The sequence below is a fragment of the Ranitomeya variabilis genome, chromosome 2 (genome assembly GCF_051348905.1).
Source record: "Ranitomeya variabilis isolate aRanVar5 chromosome 2, aRanVar5.hap1, whole genome shotgun sequence".
NCBI classification, from domain to species: Eukaryota; Metazoa; Chordata; class Amphibia; order Anura; family Dendrobatidae; genus Ranitomeya; species Ranitomeya variabilis.
The window spans coordinates 128,721,701-128,736,456 of NC_135233.1; the positions used below are offsets into that span (position 1 = coordinate 128,721,701).

General features: G+C 42.7%; 1 protein-coding gene across 1 annotated transcript in view; it reads right to left on the reverse strand.

The window, feature by feature from the left end:
• The window catches only part of CRIM1 (cysteine rich transmembrane BMP regulator 1), a 957,989-nt gene that overhangs the window by 140,698 nt on the left and 802,535 nt on the right, over positions 1-14,756 (reverse strand). The window contains exon 9 of the mRNA XM_077283003.1: positions 2,483-2,639. Within this exon, the coding sequence (XP_077139118.1) occupies positions 2,483-2,639 (157 nt within the window). The remainder of the gene's footprint in view (positions 1-2,482; positions 2,640-14,756) is intronic.

Below are 14,756 nucleotides of genomic sequence, written 5' to 3' on the forward strand. Positions count from 1 at the left end.
AAAACTCATCATGTGCACACAGCCTTATAGTAGGTACACATATTAAATATTTGCTGCAAACATTCCTGCATCAAAAATGTGTCTCTTGGCAGGAAAATGATGAGTGTTTTACCTCAGTCAATAAAATGGGTGAAAAATGCTGCAAAAAAAGCTGAAAGACTTGACATGCTGCAGATCTGACACTGCTTCAAATCTGCAAGGAAAAAAATTACATTGTGTGCATGAGATATCAGAATTCTCTTTCACTTGGCGGGGACAGTAAAATGCTGCGTGCTTCAGGGCAAAAACATGTGACATGTGAACATACCGTTAGACATTTTTAAACATGAGAGGAAAAACAGTGTATCGCACAATCAGTCCAAACCGCCACACCTGTCCAGCTGGAGAAGCGTACACATGCCAAAGCAGTAATCGGGTGCTTATTCAGAAAAAAGAAAGAAGCTTTTCCATAGGTAAATTCGTATAAGAGAAGAAAGCACTCACCATCCGCTGTAATAGTCCTTACTTTATCGTGGCATCACATCAAAGTAGCAAAATAGCAGGGAGAAACTGTGGTTCCATACGACGACGGCTGTTTCGCGCTGATTGCGCTTCAACGGGTCTTAATGATTAAGACCCGTTGAAGCGCAATCAGCGTGAAACGGCCGTCGTCGTATGGAACCACAGTTTCTCCCTGCTATTTTGCTAATTTGATGTGATGCCACAATAAAGTAAGGACTATTACAGCATACCGTTAGACATTCATCACAGCCTCCACTTACACAGTTTTTTGTATCCCTTTCCTGTCTGATACAGTTCAGCTACCTTTTCCCGTAGATCTGTTGACAATTCTTTTGCTTTCCCCATGACTCACAATCCAGAAACATCAGTGGCTGGATGAAAGATGCAAGAGTCTGTCTGGATCCCAGAAACTCACTCGGCTTTTATGCACACACTGATTACAAGCAAACAGGTCGCAGGTGAGGATGTTACCTTTAGTGGCCATTCAAACCCATATGTCAACTTCTGCGCATGTTATCAGGTCAAAATCACCAGGGTGTGTGAACTTTTGATCAGGGTCATTTGGATGTTTTGGGTTGTCATTATGATTTAAAAAGAGAAAACACAGTAGTTTGACAATAAATGGCTTCACCCAACCACTAACCATGAGTGGAGAAAAACTTTTGGTGTTATCGTTCATATTCTCTGAAAAAAGGCCAAGAAAGCAAAAATTTTGCCAGGTATGTAAACTTTTGAGCACAACTGTACATCAGGAAATTTACCCAGTGTATACACTAAACCAAGCCAAACTTCAAGTATGAATCTCCAATTTCAGCTATTAAGTTGTCTTTTTATGGACCCTTAGGTCCCATTTTTGCGCCAGGCCCTGGACCTATTGGAGGATTTTGATACCCGATGACACCGTGGTGGCCTAATCTGTCTCTTTATACGACCATCAGGCATTTCAAAGAAAGATGTATTAGATTACTGGGGAAACACAAAACTCTAACACTGTCTATCTCCATTGAGTGAAGGACACCTTCTCTCATTAGGAGGCTGGTAAGATGACAGTCGCCATGTTCCAATAATTTGCTTTAAACTAGTTGACCAACTGTATATAAAAAAAGAGCAGACAGGTTAGAATATTATAATCCCGGCTGCTCCGATTCCAATGCTTTCGAGCTCTGGCATGGGACCGGGAAGTCTCTGAACTGGGTCAATGGAGGATCGGCAAGGTGAGTAAGACTTTCTTTTTTATTTTATAAAATTATATATTTTATATTATATTACTATTTCAAGATTATTTTTATGGCTGGAAAAAAAAACCTTTATTTGTTCTGACAGTAATGTAATATTAATGATGTCGGTTTTATAAGCGAGTTACTATGTGACTGGTTCGTAATGTTTACAGCACATGCAATCCATTTTAATTATTTCAATAAATAAGTAATATAAATTTACTGCTAGTATTTTTTTTTATTCACATTAAAAAATTATTACGAAATGTATCAGGCTTGAAATATGCATGAAGGAGAAGTCATTAAAACAGGAAAAACACTGCTTTCTACAAGCGCATAATACCACCAGGTATTTTAATTTCCACTGACAACAGAATGGCTGAGTGACTGGCAGGTGTAACCAATACGTTACAGTCTGCCCGGGCTCCCTGGATAAGAATACATTAGGATGTTCTGACAGGGTAATACATATGTACACAGCGCAGCCATTGGGGACCACTGATGCCACTGACCACTGATTAAGCATCTCAGCATAGCCGGGGATGGACTATAAATGTAATAAATGAAGTTGTTCTAGCAGAAATATGCACATGCGGAGGTTGCGGACGCTTCTGCCAGACAGCACATTTATTAAAATGCAGTGCGTTTCTGTCTCAGAATACTATTTCATGCTGCAGGGCTTCGGGGAGACATATCCTAGAGTTTTACGAGTTTTTATGAGACTAACATTTCCTCAACAGTGACAAAGCACCAGGAATACTTACAGGTAGCCAATCGGACAGTATTTGTCGCAGACCACGGGCTTGCACTTTTTGGGTCTTGGTCGGCACTGGCAGATCTCACAGTTGTGGAAGTGAGTCTGGAAGCCATAGGGACAGTCCAGGGAACACCCGGATATAAGTCCAGTGCAAAGCTCTTCTCCTATAAGAGAGACACAGAATACACAAGTTATAATAAAGCGAAAAGAAATAACAGCTATGAGTTTTGTTTTCTTGTCCGCCAGCGGTAATTCAGAATCAATGAAAGCAAACTAAATTAGCATTTCATCAAGCTTGAGAGATATAAATCCACTGTTGTAATAGAGGTCAAGAATGTATCTTATATGGAACAGGCTAGACAATGACACCTGATGTCAGTGGTATAAGTGGTGCCAAGGTAATAATCTCACCCAGACCCTGGCACCTGAGTTGCCATGCATCTTCTAGGTGTGTATTAGACGCATAGTATGGTCTTTTTTTTACTGTACAACTTGTGTGGTTTGGGTCATTGTCTTGCTACATAACTCACGTTTTCTCGACATTCAGTTTATGAACAGGCGTTCTGACATTTTCTTTTAGAGCTTTCTGGTATAATTCTGGTATAATTCACGGTTCCATCAGGAATGGCAAGTCATTCTGTCCCAGATTCAGGAAAACAAACCCAGAGCATGATACTACCATCGCCTTCACAGATCATAGGAGGTTTTTATGCAGTAATTTTTTGTTCTCCAAACATAATGCATCTGTGTCGCTAGTCACCACTTACGCACAAACCAGGCTGGGTAATCAAAAGGTTTGAGGTCAGAAGACACAAGGGTATACAATAGACAAATGGGTGATACAAAAGAATAGTCAGGTCACGTTCCAGGGTACAAAATCAGGAAGAGAGCGGATCAAGCAAAGGGTCAAAGCAAATGGATGGTCGGAGCGCGGTCCTAGGTCAGGCACCAGTAGATCACAGCATTGAGCACAATGAAACAAGGCATACTCCAGTGAGCAAAAAGCAACAACTGACACTAGTCTGAGGCAGAGAGCTGGCCAAATAGCCAGGTAATTACCCGAACAGGAGACACATGGATAAAGCTCAGGCAACACCCTCACTCCGATTGGACGGGTAAACTGTCATTCAAGACACTGACAGCTCAGCAAGCCCCAGCACTCCATTGGGCAGATGAGCTGTCCATCAAATACTGACAGCTCAGCATGCTCCTGCTCTAAAATTGGATGGCAGACAGTAATATATTGCAACCAGACACACAAAAAGGTGGAATCGTGACAGCTTCTAATTTAAACTCATAAGGTCTATTTTCTTCTCATCCGTCCACAAAATATTGTTCCAATAGCCTTCTTGCTTATTCAGGTGAATTTTAGAAAACTGTACACGGGTAACAATGTTCTTTTAGGAGAACAGTGGCTTTCTCCCTGCAATCCTGCCTTGTACACCACTGTTGTTCACTATCCTCCTGATAGTGGCTCATGAACATTAATATTAGGTATAGTGAAGAAGGCCTTTAGTTACTTAGAATTTACTTTGGGTTCCTTCATAATCTTGCAGGCTATATATACAGTGGGGCAAAAAAGTATTTAGTCATTCAGCAATAGTGCAAGTTCCACCACTTAAAAAGATGAGAGGCGTCTGTAATTTACATCATAGGTAGACCTCAACTATGGGAGACAAACTGAGAAAAAAAAAATACAGAAGATCACATTGTCTGTTTTTTTATCATTTTATTTGCATATTATGGTGGAAAATAAGTATTTGGTCAGAAACAAACAATCAAGATTTCTGGCTCTCACAGACCTGTAACTTCTTCTTTAAGAGTCTCCTCTTTCCTCCACTCATTACCTGTAGTAATGGCACCTGTTTAAACTTGTTATCAGTATAAAAAGACACCTGTGCACACCCTCAAACAGTCTGACTCCAAACTCCACTATGGTGAAGACCAAAGAGCTGTCAAAGGACACCAGAAACAAAATTGTAGCCCTGCACCAGGCTGGGAAGACTGAATCTGCAATAGCCAACCAGCTTGGAGTGAAGAAATCAACAGTGGGAGCAATAATTAGAAAATGGAGGACATTCAAGACCACTGATAATCTCCCTCGATCTGGGGCTCCACGCAAAATCCCACCCCGTGGGGTCAGAATGATCACAAGAACGGTGAGCAAAAATCCCAGAACCACGCGGGGGGACCTAGTGAATGAACTGCAGAGAGCTGGGACCAATGTAACAAGGCCTACCATAAGTAACACACTACGCCACCATGGACTCAGATCCTGCAGTGCCAGACGTGTCCCACTGCTTAAGCCAGTACATGTCCGGGCTCATCTGAAGTTTGCTAGAGAGCATTTGGATGATCCAGAGGAGTTTTGGGAGAATGTCCTATGGTCTGATGAAACTAAACTGGAACTGTTTGGTAGAAACACAACTTGTCGTGTTTGGAGGAAAAAGAATACTGAGTTGCATCCATCAAACACCATACCTACTGTAAAGCATGGTGGTGGAAACATCATGCTTTGGGGCTGTTTCTCTGCAAAGGGGCCAGGACGACTGATCCGGGTACATGAAAGAATGAATGGGGCCATGTATCGTGAGATTTTGAGTGCAAACCTCCTTCCATCAGCAAGGGCATTGAAGATGAAACGTGGCTGGGTCTTTCAACATGACAATGATCCAAAGCACACCGCCAGGGCAACGAAGGAGTGGCTTCGTAAGAAGCATTTCAAGGTCCTGGAGTTGCCTAGCCAGTCTCCAGATCTCAACCCTATAGAAAACCTTTGGAGGGAGTTGAAAGTCCGTGTTGCCAAGCGAAAAGCCAAAAAGATCACTGCTCTAGAGGAGATCTGCATGGAGGAATGGGCCAACATACCAACAACAGTGTGTGGCAACCTTGTGAAGACTTACAGAAAACGTTTGACCTCTGTCATTGCCAACAAAGGATATATTACAAAGTATTGAGATTAAATTTTGTTTCTGACCAAATACTTATTTTCCACCATAATATGCAAATAAAATGATAAAAAAAACAGACAATGTGATTTTCTGGATTTTTTTTTCTCAGTTTGTCTCCCATAGTTGAGGTCTACCTATGATGTAAATTACAGACGCCTTTCATCTTTTTAAGTGGTGGAACTTGCACTATTGCTGAATGACTAAATACTTTTTTGCCCCACTGTATGCCTTGCTCTTGGAATGAGCTATATTGTTCGACCATTTCTGGGGAATATAATAATGGTCTTGAATTTTATCCATTTGTACACAATCTGACTGTGGCTCGTTGGAATCCAAACTCTTAGGGAATGTGCACAGGATGCGGATTTGCCTGTGGAATTTTCTGTGCAGATTCTGCATCTCATGGCAGAAAATGCAGGTGAAAATCCTTGTGTTTTTGATGTGAATTTTCATGCATTTTTTTCATGCAGATTTGCATGCGTTTTTTAAAGCGACATAAAAATCTATTATTGAACAAAAAAAAAAAAAGAATTGTAATGTAATTTCTTGTCCAACCTCTTCATTCACATACTCCATTGAAGAATGTTTACACACACAGAGATAGATAGATAGATAGATAGATAGATAGATAGATCTATAGATAGATAGGTAGATAGATAGATCTATAGATAGATAGATAGATGATAGATAGATCTATAGATAGATAGGTAGATAGATAGATCTATAGATAGATAGATAGATGATAGATTGATTTATAGATAGATAGATGATAGATATATCTATAGATAGTGAACACAAAAACCTCAGTGACATGTTATTACTATCACATTGAGGGCTTAAAGGTAGCCCATATGCCGACAGGCAAAAAACAAACCAACTCCAGAATATAAATATATAAACCAGGAGAATTTTAGGAGCAATTAGGTATAAAAATAGAAAATTTTATTCACAAAAAAGTCACAAAATTATATACTAAATAAGAACAATCAAAAAAAGAAATCACAAGATTAAATGCAGGAGAGCATACAGTACAGGCTCCAACGATTATCCCTGATTAATTTGTGCAAATATTGCATTTAATAAGGTGCAAGTGCAGTCATAAGTTGCACATCAATAGCAAGCTACGTTGCCCTGCAGTAGTTTATCAACCCATTCCATCATATGAACATCATATCAACAGCAGGGAGTAAATCGTGCTTACCAAGAGCAGGAATAAGTGAGTCCTGGACCGGGTGTGGATACCCCAACAGTCCCCTAATTGCTCCTAAAATTCTCCTGGTTTATATATCTATAGATAGATAGATAATACCAAGCCCGATCTTTAGTAATAAACATAATAAAATGGTACATAAAGAGTTAAATAAAGACACACACACACACACACACACACACACACAAAATCTGCGTTGGCCGGGGTCACACTTGCGAGAAACTCGCACCTCAATACTCGGCACCTCCGCCGGCCGTCGGACCGGAGCGTGAGCTGCATAGAAATACATGCAACCGCATGTGCTGGCGGCAGTGGCTGGTATTTAGGTGCGACAATCGTGTGAGTTTCTCGCAAGTGTAACCACGGACTTAAACACAATATCTGTTTAATTTAAAAAAAAAAAATGGATAAAAAATTGCGTGGGCTCCTGCGCAATTTTCAAGTCCAGAGTGGGAAAGCCAGCGAATGGGGCCGATGTTTATAGCCTAGGAAGGGGTTAATACCCACGGATCTTCCCAGGCTATGAATATCAGCCTGCAGCTGTCTACATAGCCTTTACTGGATATTAAAATAGGGGTCCCCCTATAATTAATAGCCAGAAAGGCTACGCAGACAGCTGATATTCATAGCCTAAGAAGGGGCCCTGGCTACAAGCACCAGTACACAGCCTCCCCAGAAATGGCGCATCTCTAAGATGCGCCAATTCCGGCACTTAGCCTCTCTCTTCCCACTGCCCTGTAGCGGTGGCATATGGGAAAATAAGGGGATAATGTCACCTTTGTATTGTAAGGTGACATCACGCCCAGTTAGTAATTGAGAGTTGTCAATAAAACACCTATCCATTACTACTCCTATAGTAGTGAAAGAGTTAAAAAAGACACAGCCAGAAAAAAGTATTTTAATATTCTTAACTTCACCATACTTACAACTACACCTAATTCCCCAAAGCCATCGTTCTCTTGCAAAAAATAAACAACCGTATACTCCCTGTCCGACGTAGTACAATTAATAACGAGTGTCCCACGACAATCTCCCCTATAGAACAGTGACATCAAGAGATGTCACTGCTCTATAGGGCCTCCAGTGACACTCTGACAGGATTACGGCGGAAAGGTAAGTATAGGCTGGTTTATTATGTTATTTTTAGTACAGGAGAATCGAGGGCTTTGGGGACTAGGTGTTTGGTAAGTATGTACTCTATGTAATGTGTTGTATGTTATCTCTATGTACTGTACTGTACTGTATGTTATATGTTCTTTTTTTTACTACTGAACACAGCCATTGTCTGATGGGACTACTTTCCCATCATTGGCAATACTGTCATTGTGAGCATTCATTGCCGGATGGGAGCAGTAGTCCTATCAGATAATGGATGCCTACACAGACCCGTGGACACACGCGCACACACAGACCCGCGCACACACATACACGCAGACCCCCGCACACACTATACACACACATAGTCACCGCCCACACGCTCCCTCCTCCCGATCTGTAGCATTTCATCCACAGCAAAACCGCAGATCTTTTATACATCTGCAGGTTGGCTGCGGATGTGCCTGACTCAATGGAAGTCAATGGGTGCAGAAACGCTGCAGATCCACCAAAAGAATTGACATGCTGCGGAAAAAAAAGCTGCGATTCTGCGCATTTCTTTCCGCAGAATGTGCACAACAAATTTCAAATTCACATTGACTGTGCACTACATTGTAGATTTGATACAATTCCGCGCATCCAAAAACGCCACGGAAACGCATCAAAATCTGCAAGATGCGCACATAGCCTTAGGGAAAGGCTTGGTTTAGGGATGGATGTCAACCTTTTACAGCCTTAGAAGCATCAACTTTTCTTCTGAGGTCCTCAGAAATTTCCTTTGTTTATTCCACAAATACGCATTATGAAAATCAGACTCTGATTGTTTTCTTTTCCTTAAATATAAACAGGTCACCCACTCAAACCTGATTGTCATCCCAGCGACTGAAAACACAAGATTCTAATATCACCCTCAAATTATCTGCTAATCTTAAATCATTTTCATAATTTAAGAAATTACAAAGTCTAATATTTTTGTCTCCTCTTTTTATTTTTTTCTCTTTATCCATTTTTAGGACTTATGTGACAGTTTGATGTTGTCCAGTTCAAATTAATGCAGAAATATTGAAAATTGTGAAGGGTTCAAAAACTTTCAACCACCAATTTAGTCACTGAGATCTCAAATTATAGACCGAATTAAAGTCAGGCTCTCCAGTAAAAACAATCTGTTTCGCCAATTGTAACTAACTCTTAGTATATTTACACACAATAATATACACTGCTCAAAAAAATAAAGGGAACACTGAAATACCACATCCTAGATATCACTGAATGAAATATTTCAGTTGCAAATCTTTATTCATTACATAGTGGAATGTATTGAGAACAATAAAACATAAAAATGATCGATCAATGTAAATCAAAATTAATATCCCATGGAGGTCTGGATTTGGAATGATGCTCAAAATCAAAGTTGAAAATCAAATTACAGGCTGATCCAACTTCAGTGGAAATGCCTCAAGACAAGGAAATGATGCTCAGTAGTGTGTGTGGCCTCCACGTGTCTGTATGACCTCCCTACAACGCCTGGGCATGCTCCTGATGAGGCGGCGGATGGTCTCCTGAGGGATCTCCTCCCAGACCTGGAATAAAGCATGCGCCAACTCCTGGACAGTTTGTGGTGCAATGTGATGTTGGTGGATGGTGCGAGACATGATGTCCCAGATGTGTTCAATCGGATTCAAGTCTGGGGAACGGGCGGGCCAGTCCATAGCTTCAATGCCTTCATCTTGCAGGAACTGCTGACACACTCCTGCCACATGAGGTCTGGCTTTGTCCTGCATTAGGAGGAACCCAGGGCCAACCGCGCCAGCATATGGTCTCACAAGGGGTCTGAAGATCTCATCCCGGTACCTAATAGCAGTCAGGCTACCTCTGGCGAGCAGATGGAGGGCTGTGCGGCCATCCAAAGAAATGCCACCCCACACCATTACTGACCCACTGCCAAACCGGTCATGCTGAAGCATGTTGCAGGCAGCAGATCGCCCTCCACTGAGTCTCCAGACTCTGTCACGTCTGTCACATGTGCTCAGTGTGAACTTGCTTTAATCTGTGAAGAGCACAGGGCGCCATTGGCAAATTTGCCAATCCTGGTGTTCTGTGGCAAATGCCAATCATCCTGCACTGTGTTGAGCTGTGAGTACAACCCCAGTCTGTGGACGTCAGGCATTCAGACCATCCTCATCGAGTCGGTTTCTAACTGTTTGTGCAGACACATGCACATTTGTGGCCTGCTGGAGGTCATTTTGCAGGGCTCTGGCAGTGCTCCTCCTGTTCCTCCTTGCTCAAAGGCTGAGGTAGCGGTCCTGCTGCTGGGTTGTTGCCCTCTTACGGCCCCTCCACATCTCCTGGTATACTGGCCTATCTCCTGGTAGCGCCTCCACCTTCTGGACACTACTCTGACAGACATAGCAAACCCTCTTGCCACAGCTCGCATTGATGTGCCATCCTGGATAAGCTGCACTACCTGAGCCACTTGTGTGGGTTGTAGAGTCCGTCTCATGCTACCATGAGTGTGAAAGCACAACCAACATTCAAAAGTGACCAAAACATCAGCCCGAAAGCATTGGTACTGAGATGTGGTCTGTGGTCCCCACCTGCAGAACCACTCCTTTATTGAGTGTGTCTTGATAATTGCCAATAATTTACATCTGTTGTCTATTCCATTTACACAATAGCATGTGAAATTGATTATCAGTGTTGCTTCCTAAGTGGACAGTTTGATTTCACAGAGGTTTGATTTACTTGGAGTTATATTCTGTTGTTTAAGTGTTCCCTTTATTTTTTTGAGCAGTGTATATGGAAGAAGTTGGACATTTTTCACAAAGTTTTTTATCTCGTATATAACAGAATTATTTATATGAGAAGACATCTATTTGACCTTCTTTTCATTTTCTGCCATGCTCCAAAATGTTTAGCCTGCTATACTGATGAGTCGTGGTGTCTGCAAGATAAAGCTCTTGTCATACACATGGAGAGAAGCAAAAAGTTGCCAGGAGACGCTTGACAGTAAGCTGAACTGTTGACCTTGTAGTAATGTTCCGTCATTTCTCATTTCTCTATTCGGCTATTTCATCAAGTACACAATGCTGAATTAAAGGGAACCTGTCACCACGTTTTTGGAAGATGGGATAAAAATAGCGTTAAATAGGGGCAGAGGTGGGCGTTACATTAGTGTGTGTGTTATGCGTTTATTACCCACCTAAGTTGCCGAAATAACTTTGCAAAGTCTCCGTTTTCGCCTGTCAATCAGGCTGGTCAGGTCACATGGGCGTGGTGTCTTCACCCAGATTTGGCGTAGTTTTCCGTTGGTGGCGTAGTGGTGTGCGCATGCCCAAAGTCCGGAATCCTCTTCCAGGGGATTTAAAATAGCGCGGTGTTCGTTATTGCATTGGTGATCGGTGGGCGCGGCCATCTTCCTTTGGCCGCGCGTGCGCAGAAGCGGCGCTCTGCTGGCCGCAGCTTCAGGAAAAATGGCCGCGGGATGCCGCGCGTGCGCAGATGGATATCGCGGCGGCCATTTTCCTGAAGCCGCGGCCAGCAGAGCGCCGCTTCTGCGCACGCGCGGCCAAAGGAAGATGGCCGCGCCCACCGATCACCAATGCAATAACGAACACCGCGCTATTTTAAATCCCCTGGAAGAGGATTCCGGACTTTGGGCATGCGCACACCACTACGCCACCAACGGAAAACTACGCCAAATCTGGGGGAAGACAACGCCCATGCGACCTGACCAGCCTGATTGACAGGCGAAAACGGAGACTTTGCAAAGTTATTTCGGCAACTTAGGTGGGTAATAAACGCATAACAAACACTCTAATGTAATGCCCACCTCTGCCCCTATTTAACGCTATTTTTATCCCATCTTCCAAAAACGTGGTGACAGGTTCCCTTTAAGTGATTTGGCAAAATTCATCCAAAACAACGAATGGAGTGTTGTTCAAAGTGCTTAGCAGAAATGGATTACTTTCTGTCAAATAAAACAGTGAAACAAAGAAGAAAAATTGCATTTGTTTACCAAGGCAAAATGGTAACTCGGTGCTTTAGCCAAAGCCATACACGACCAGCGTTAGCTCTGTCCAGACATTGATATAACAAGGAACCCTACAGTATTGTGAAAGTAGCACTATAGAAAAAGTTCTATCATCATTCTAATAACATTAGTGTAATGCTGCCGCAGCGCCGTATAGTGCCTCCTATACCAGGGGGTGCTGGAGAGGGAAGATAGGTAGCACACAAGGCGTAACACTACAGTGTGGCAGCGCAGAGAGAGTGGTCAAACAAGCCGAGTCAGGAATGTACAGGAGACGCAGTACCAGGGGAAACAGCAATACACGTGGTCAGATACAAGCCAAAGAAGTCGGAGCCAGTCGAGAGCAGAGATGCCAGAGAGGTAAGACAGAAAAACAGGTCAGAGGACAAGCCGGGTCAGATACCTAAGGTCACAGCATGAGGAGCACACAGCTAGACGATCGGGGAAGCAGGAATGGGAAGGCGAGGGAACTGAGTAAATGAGCAGATGACAAATCAGGGTGTAAAGGGGTCAGTCACTGAGCCGAGGGCAAGAACTAAAGCGGACGCTGACTGCAGGCAGCTGTGGACTGAAATAGCAAAACAGATCCCAAAACGAGGCAAGGAAGGTTAACCCCCTCATGACCAGACCAGGGGAAGAATAGCAAGACACACCCTGGCCTGGATCATGACAATTAGTTTAAGTCTGCCATTCACATGATTGACACTACACAGAGGGCATAACCTCTACATACTCTTAGAACCAAGTAGGGTATCCCTAAGACTACAGAAGATGCACTTCCTGATACCACGGCCTGGTGAGACCAAGCTTCAAAGATTGAGATGGTCTTATGGGGCCAGGCTGGACATCTCCTATTTACTGTAGGAAGAAGGGGTTGGAAGAAACAAGGTATTTAATATGCAAGATGCTCCCCCTATTAAACAATGGTCCAGTTTCAGACTTGCGATTTCAATATCACAATCTAGGCAATCATGGAAACTTGAGCACAGAACCAGGCATATAAAAGATGTGTTACACAATGAGAATGTGTTTGCATGTGGTGGGGTCAGCTTCAACTGGATGTGAACCATAAACCCTTTTTCCCTCCCTCAAGGAAACAGAAGAATAACTTTAGATGGAAATGTTTAGCGATTTTAGTTATTTCTTCTTCTTAAATTTATAACTGTTTTGCTTATTTTTGACTCACCTTATTTTTCTCTTTTTAAACGTTTCTTGTAAGCATTGTATTTTTTTATATTAAAGTTTAAGGCTATGTGCCCACGTTGCAGAATTGTGGTGGAAATTTCCACGGCATTTCCGCAACTCCTGCCGCGGGTATATCACATGCGGAATTGGCATGCGTATTCCCACTAAACACTAGTGTTTTGCAAGCGTTTTTAGCTTGCAGAATGCTAGCGTTTTCCAAGCGATCTGTAGCATCGCTGGGAAAACTGATTGACAGGTTGGTCACACTTGTCAAACATAGTGTTTGACAAGTATGACCAACTTTTTACTATTGATGCTGCTTATGCAGCATCAATAGTTAAAAGATAGAAAGTTAAAAATATTTAAAAAAAATAAAAAAATTGTGATATTCTCACCTTCTGGCGTCCCTGGCAGCCTTCCCGCTCCTTGCGATGCTCCGGTCCCAATAATGCATTGCGGCAATGACCCCAGATGACGTGTGGTCTCGCATGACCGCTACGTCATCACAGGTCATTTTCGCAATGCATTCTTTATTTTTTAACAAATATATGGTTCCCAGGGTCTGAAGGAGAGTCTCCTCTCCTCTACCCTGGGTACCAACCGCACATGATCCGCTTACTTCCCGCATGGTGGGGATAGCCACATGCGGAAAGTAAGCAGATCAATGCATTCCTATGTGTGCGGAATCCCTGCGATTCCGCACAAAGAATGCGCATTCTGCATTTTTTTCTGGAATGTGATTCTGCTGCGGAAAAAACGCAACATGTGCACAAAAATTGCGGATTACATTCTAATAATAGGATGCTTAATGTATGCGTTTTTTCATGGTTTTATCGCGTTTTTATAGCGAAAAACCCGCAAAAAATCCTCAATGTGTGCACATAGCCTTAAACTTTAATAAGTTTGGTCCGTGTATGCTCTAAATAATCCATAGCCTTTCAGAGAGTGTGTGTACTTGAAGTTGAGGGCAAGATTGAGTGACAGGAGATAAATTAACTCTTGCAGTCATAGACCATGTCACGTACTGAGAAGTGTGCATGTGACAAACACTGAACCATAATATTGGCTGTAACTAAGGACCAGAATAAATAATGCAACTTTTTATGAAGAGGCAATGGTAAAATGTTCTGTGGACATGTTCTATAAATTTTAAAAATTACCTAAAAGCTCTCCTGACATGTTTTACTCCAAACTTGTATTCCTCTTATTTTAACAGTTCTGGATCACTTTGTCTTTTATAGATGTGTTGTGCCGTTTCTCTGTTATTGCAAAATAAAGAAATGTAACTTGATAACAGGATGTTAGGCTACGTTCACATTTGCGGTCAGCGCCGCAGCGTCGGGCGCCGCAGCGGCGCCGCATGCGTCATGCGCCCCTATACTTAACATGGGGGCGCATGGACATGCGTTGTGCTGCGTTTTGCGCCGCATGGCCGCAAGCGTTGGACGCAAGAAACGCTTCAAGTTGCATTTTTTTTGCGTCCAACTTGCGGGCAAAAACGACGCATGCGGCGCAAAACGCAGCGTTTTAGCGTGCGTTTTGCCGCGTTTTTGTTTGCGTTGTGCGCTGCGGCGCCGACGCTGCGGCGCACAACGCAAATGTGAACGTAGCCTTACTAATTCGGGGGGAGGGTGTCCAGACACACTTTCAAATTGTCCAATTAGGGCGGACAATGCCTGACTACATAGGAAAATGCCTCTTTGACAAGGGAAATAGTAACACCTTGTTCCTGTAGTTCCAGGAAAGATAAGATATACAATGAGTTCTCCTATTGTTATTTAATGGGAGATGCAAGCATGCAGTAAAATAG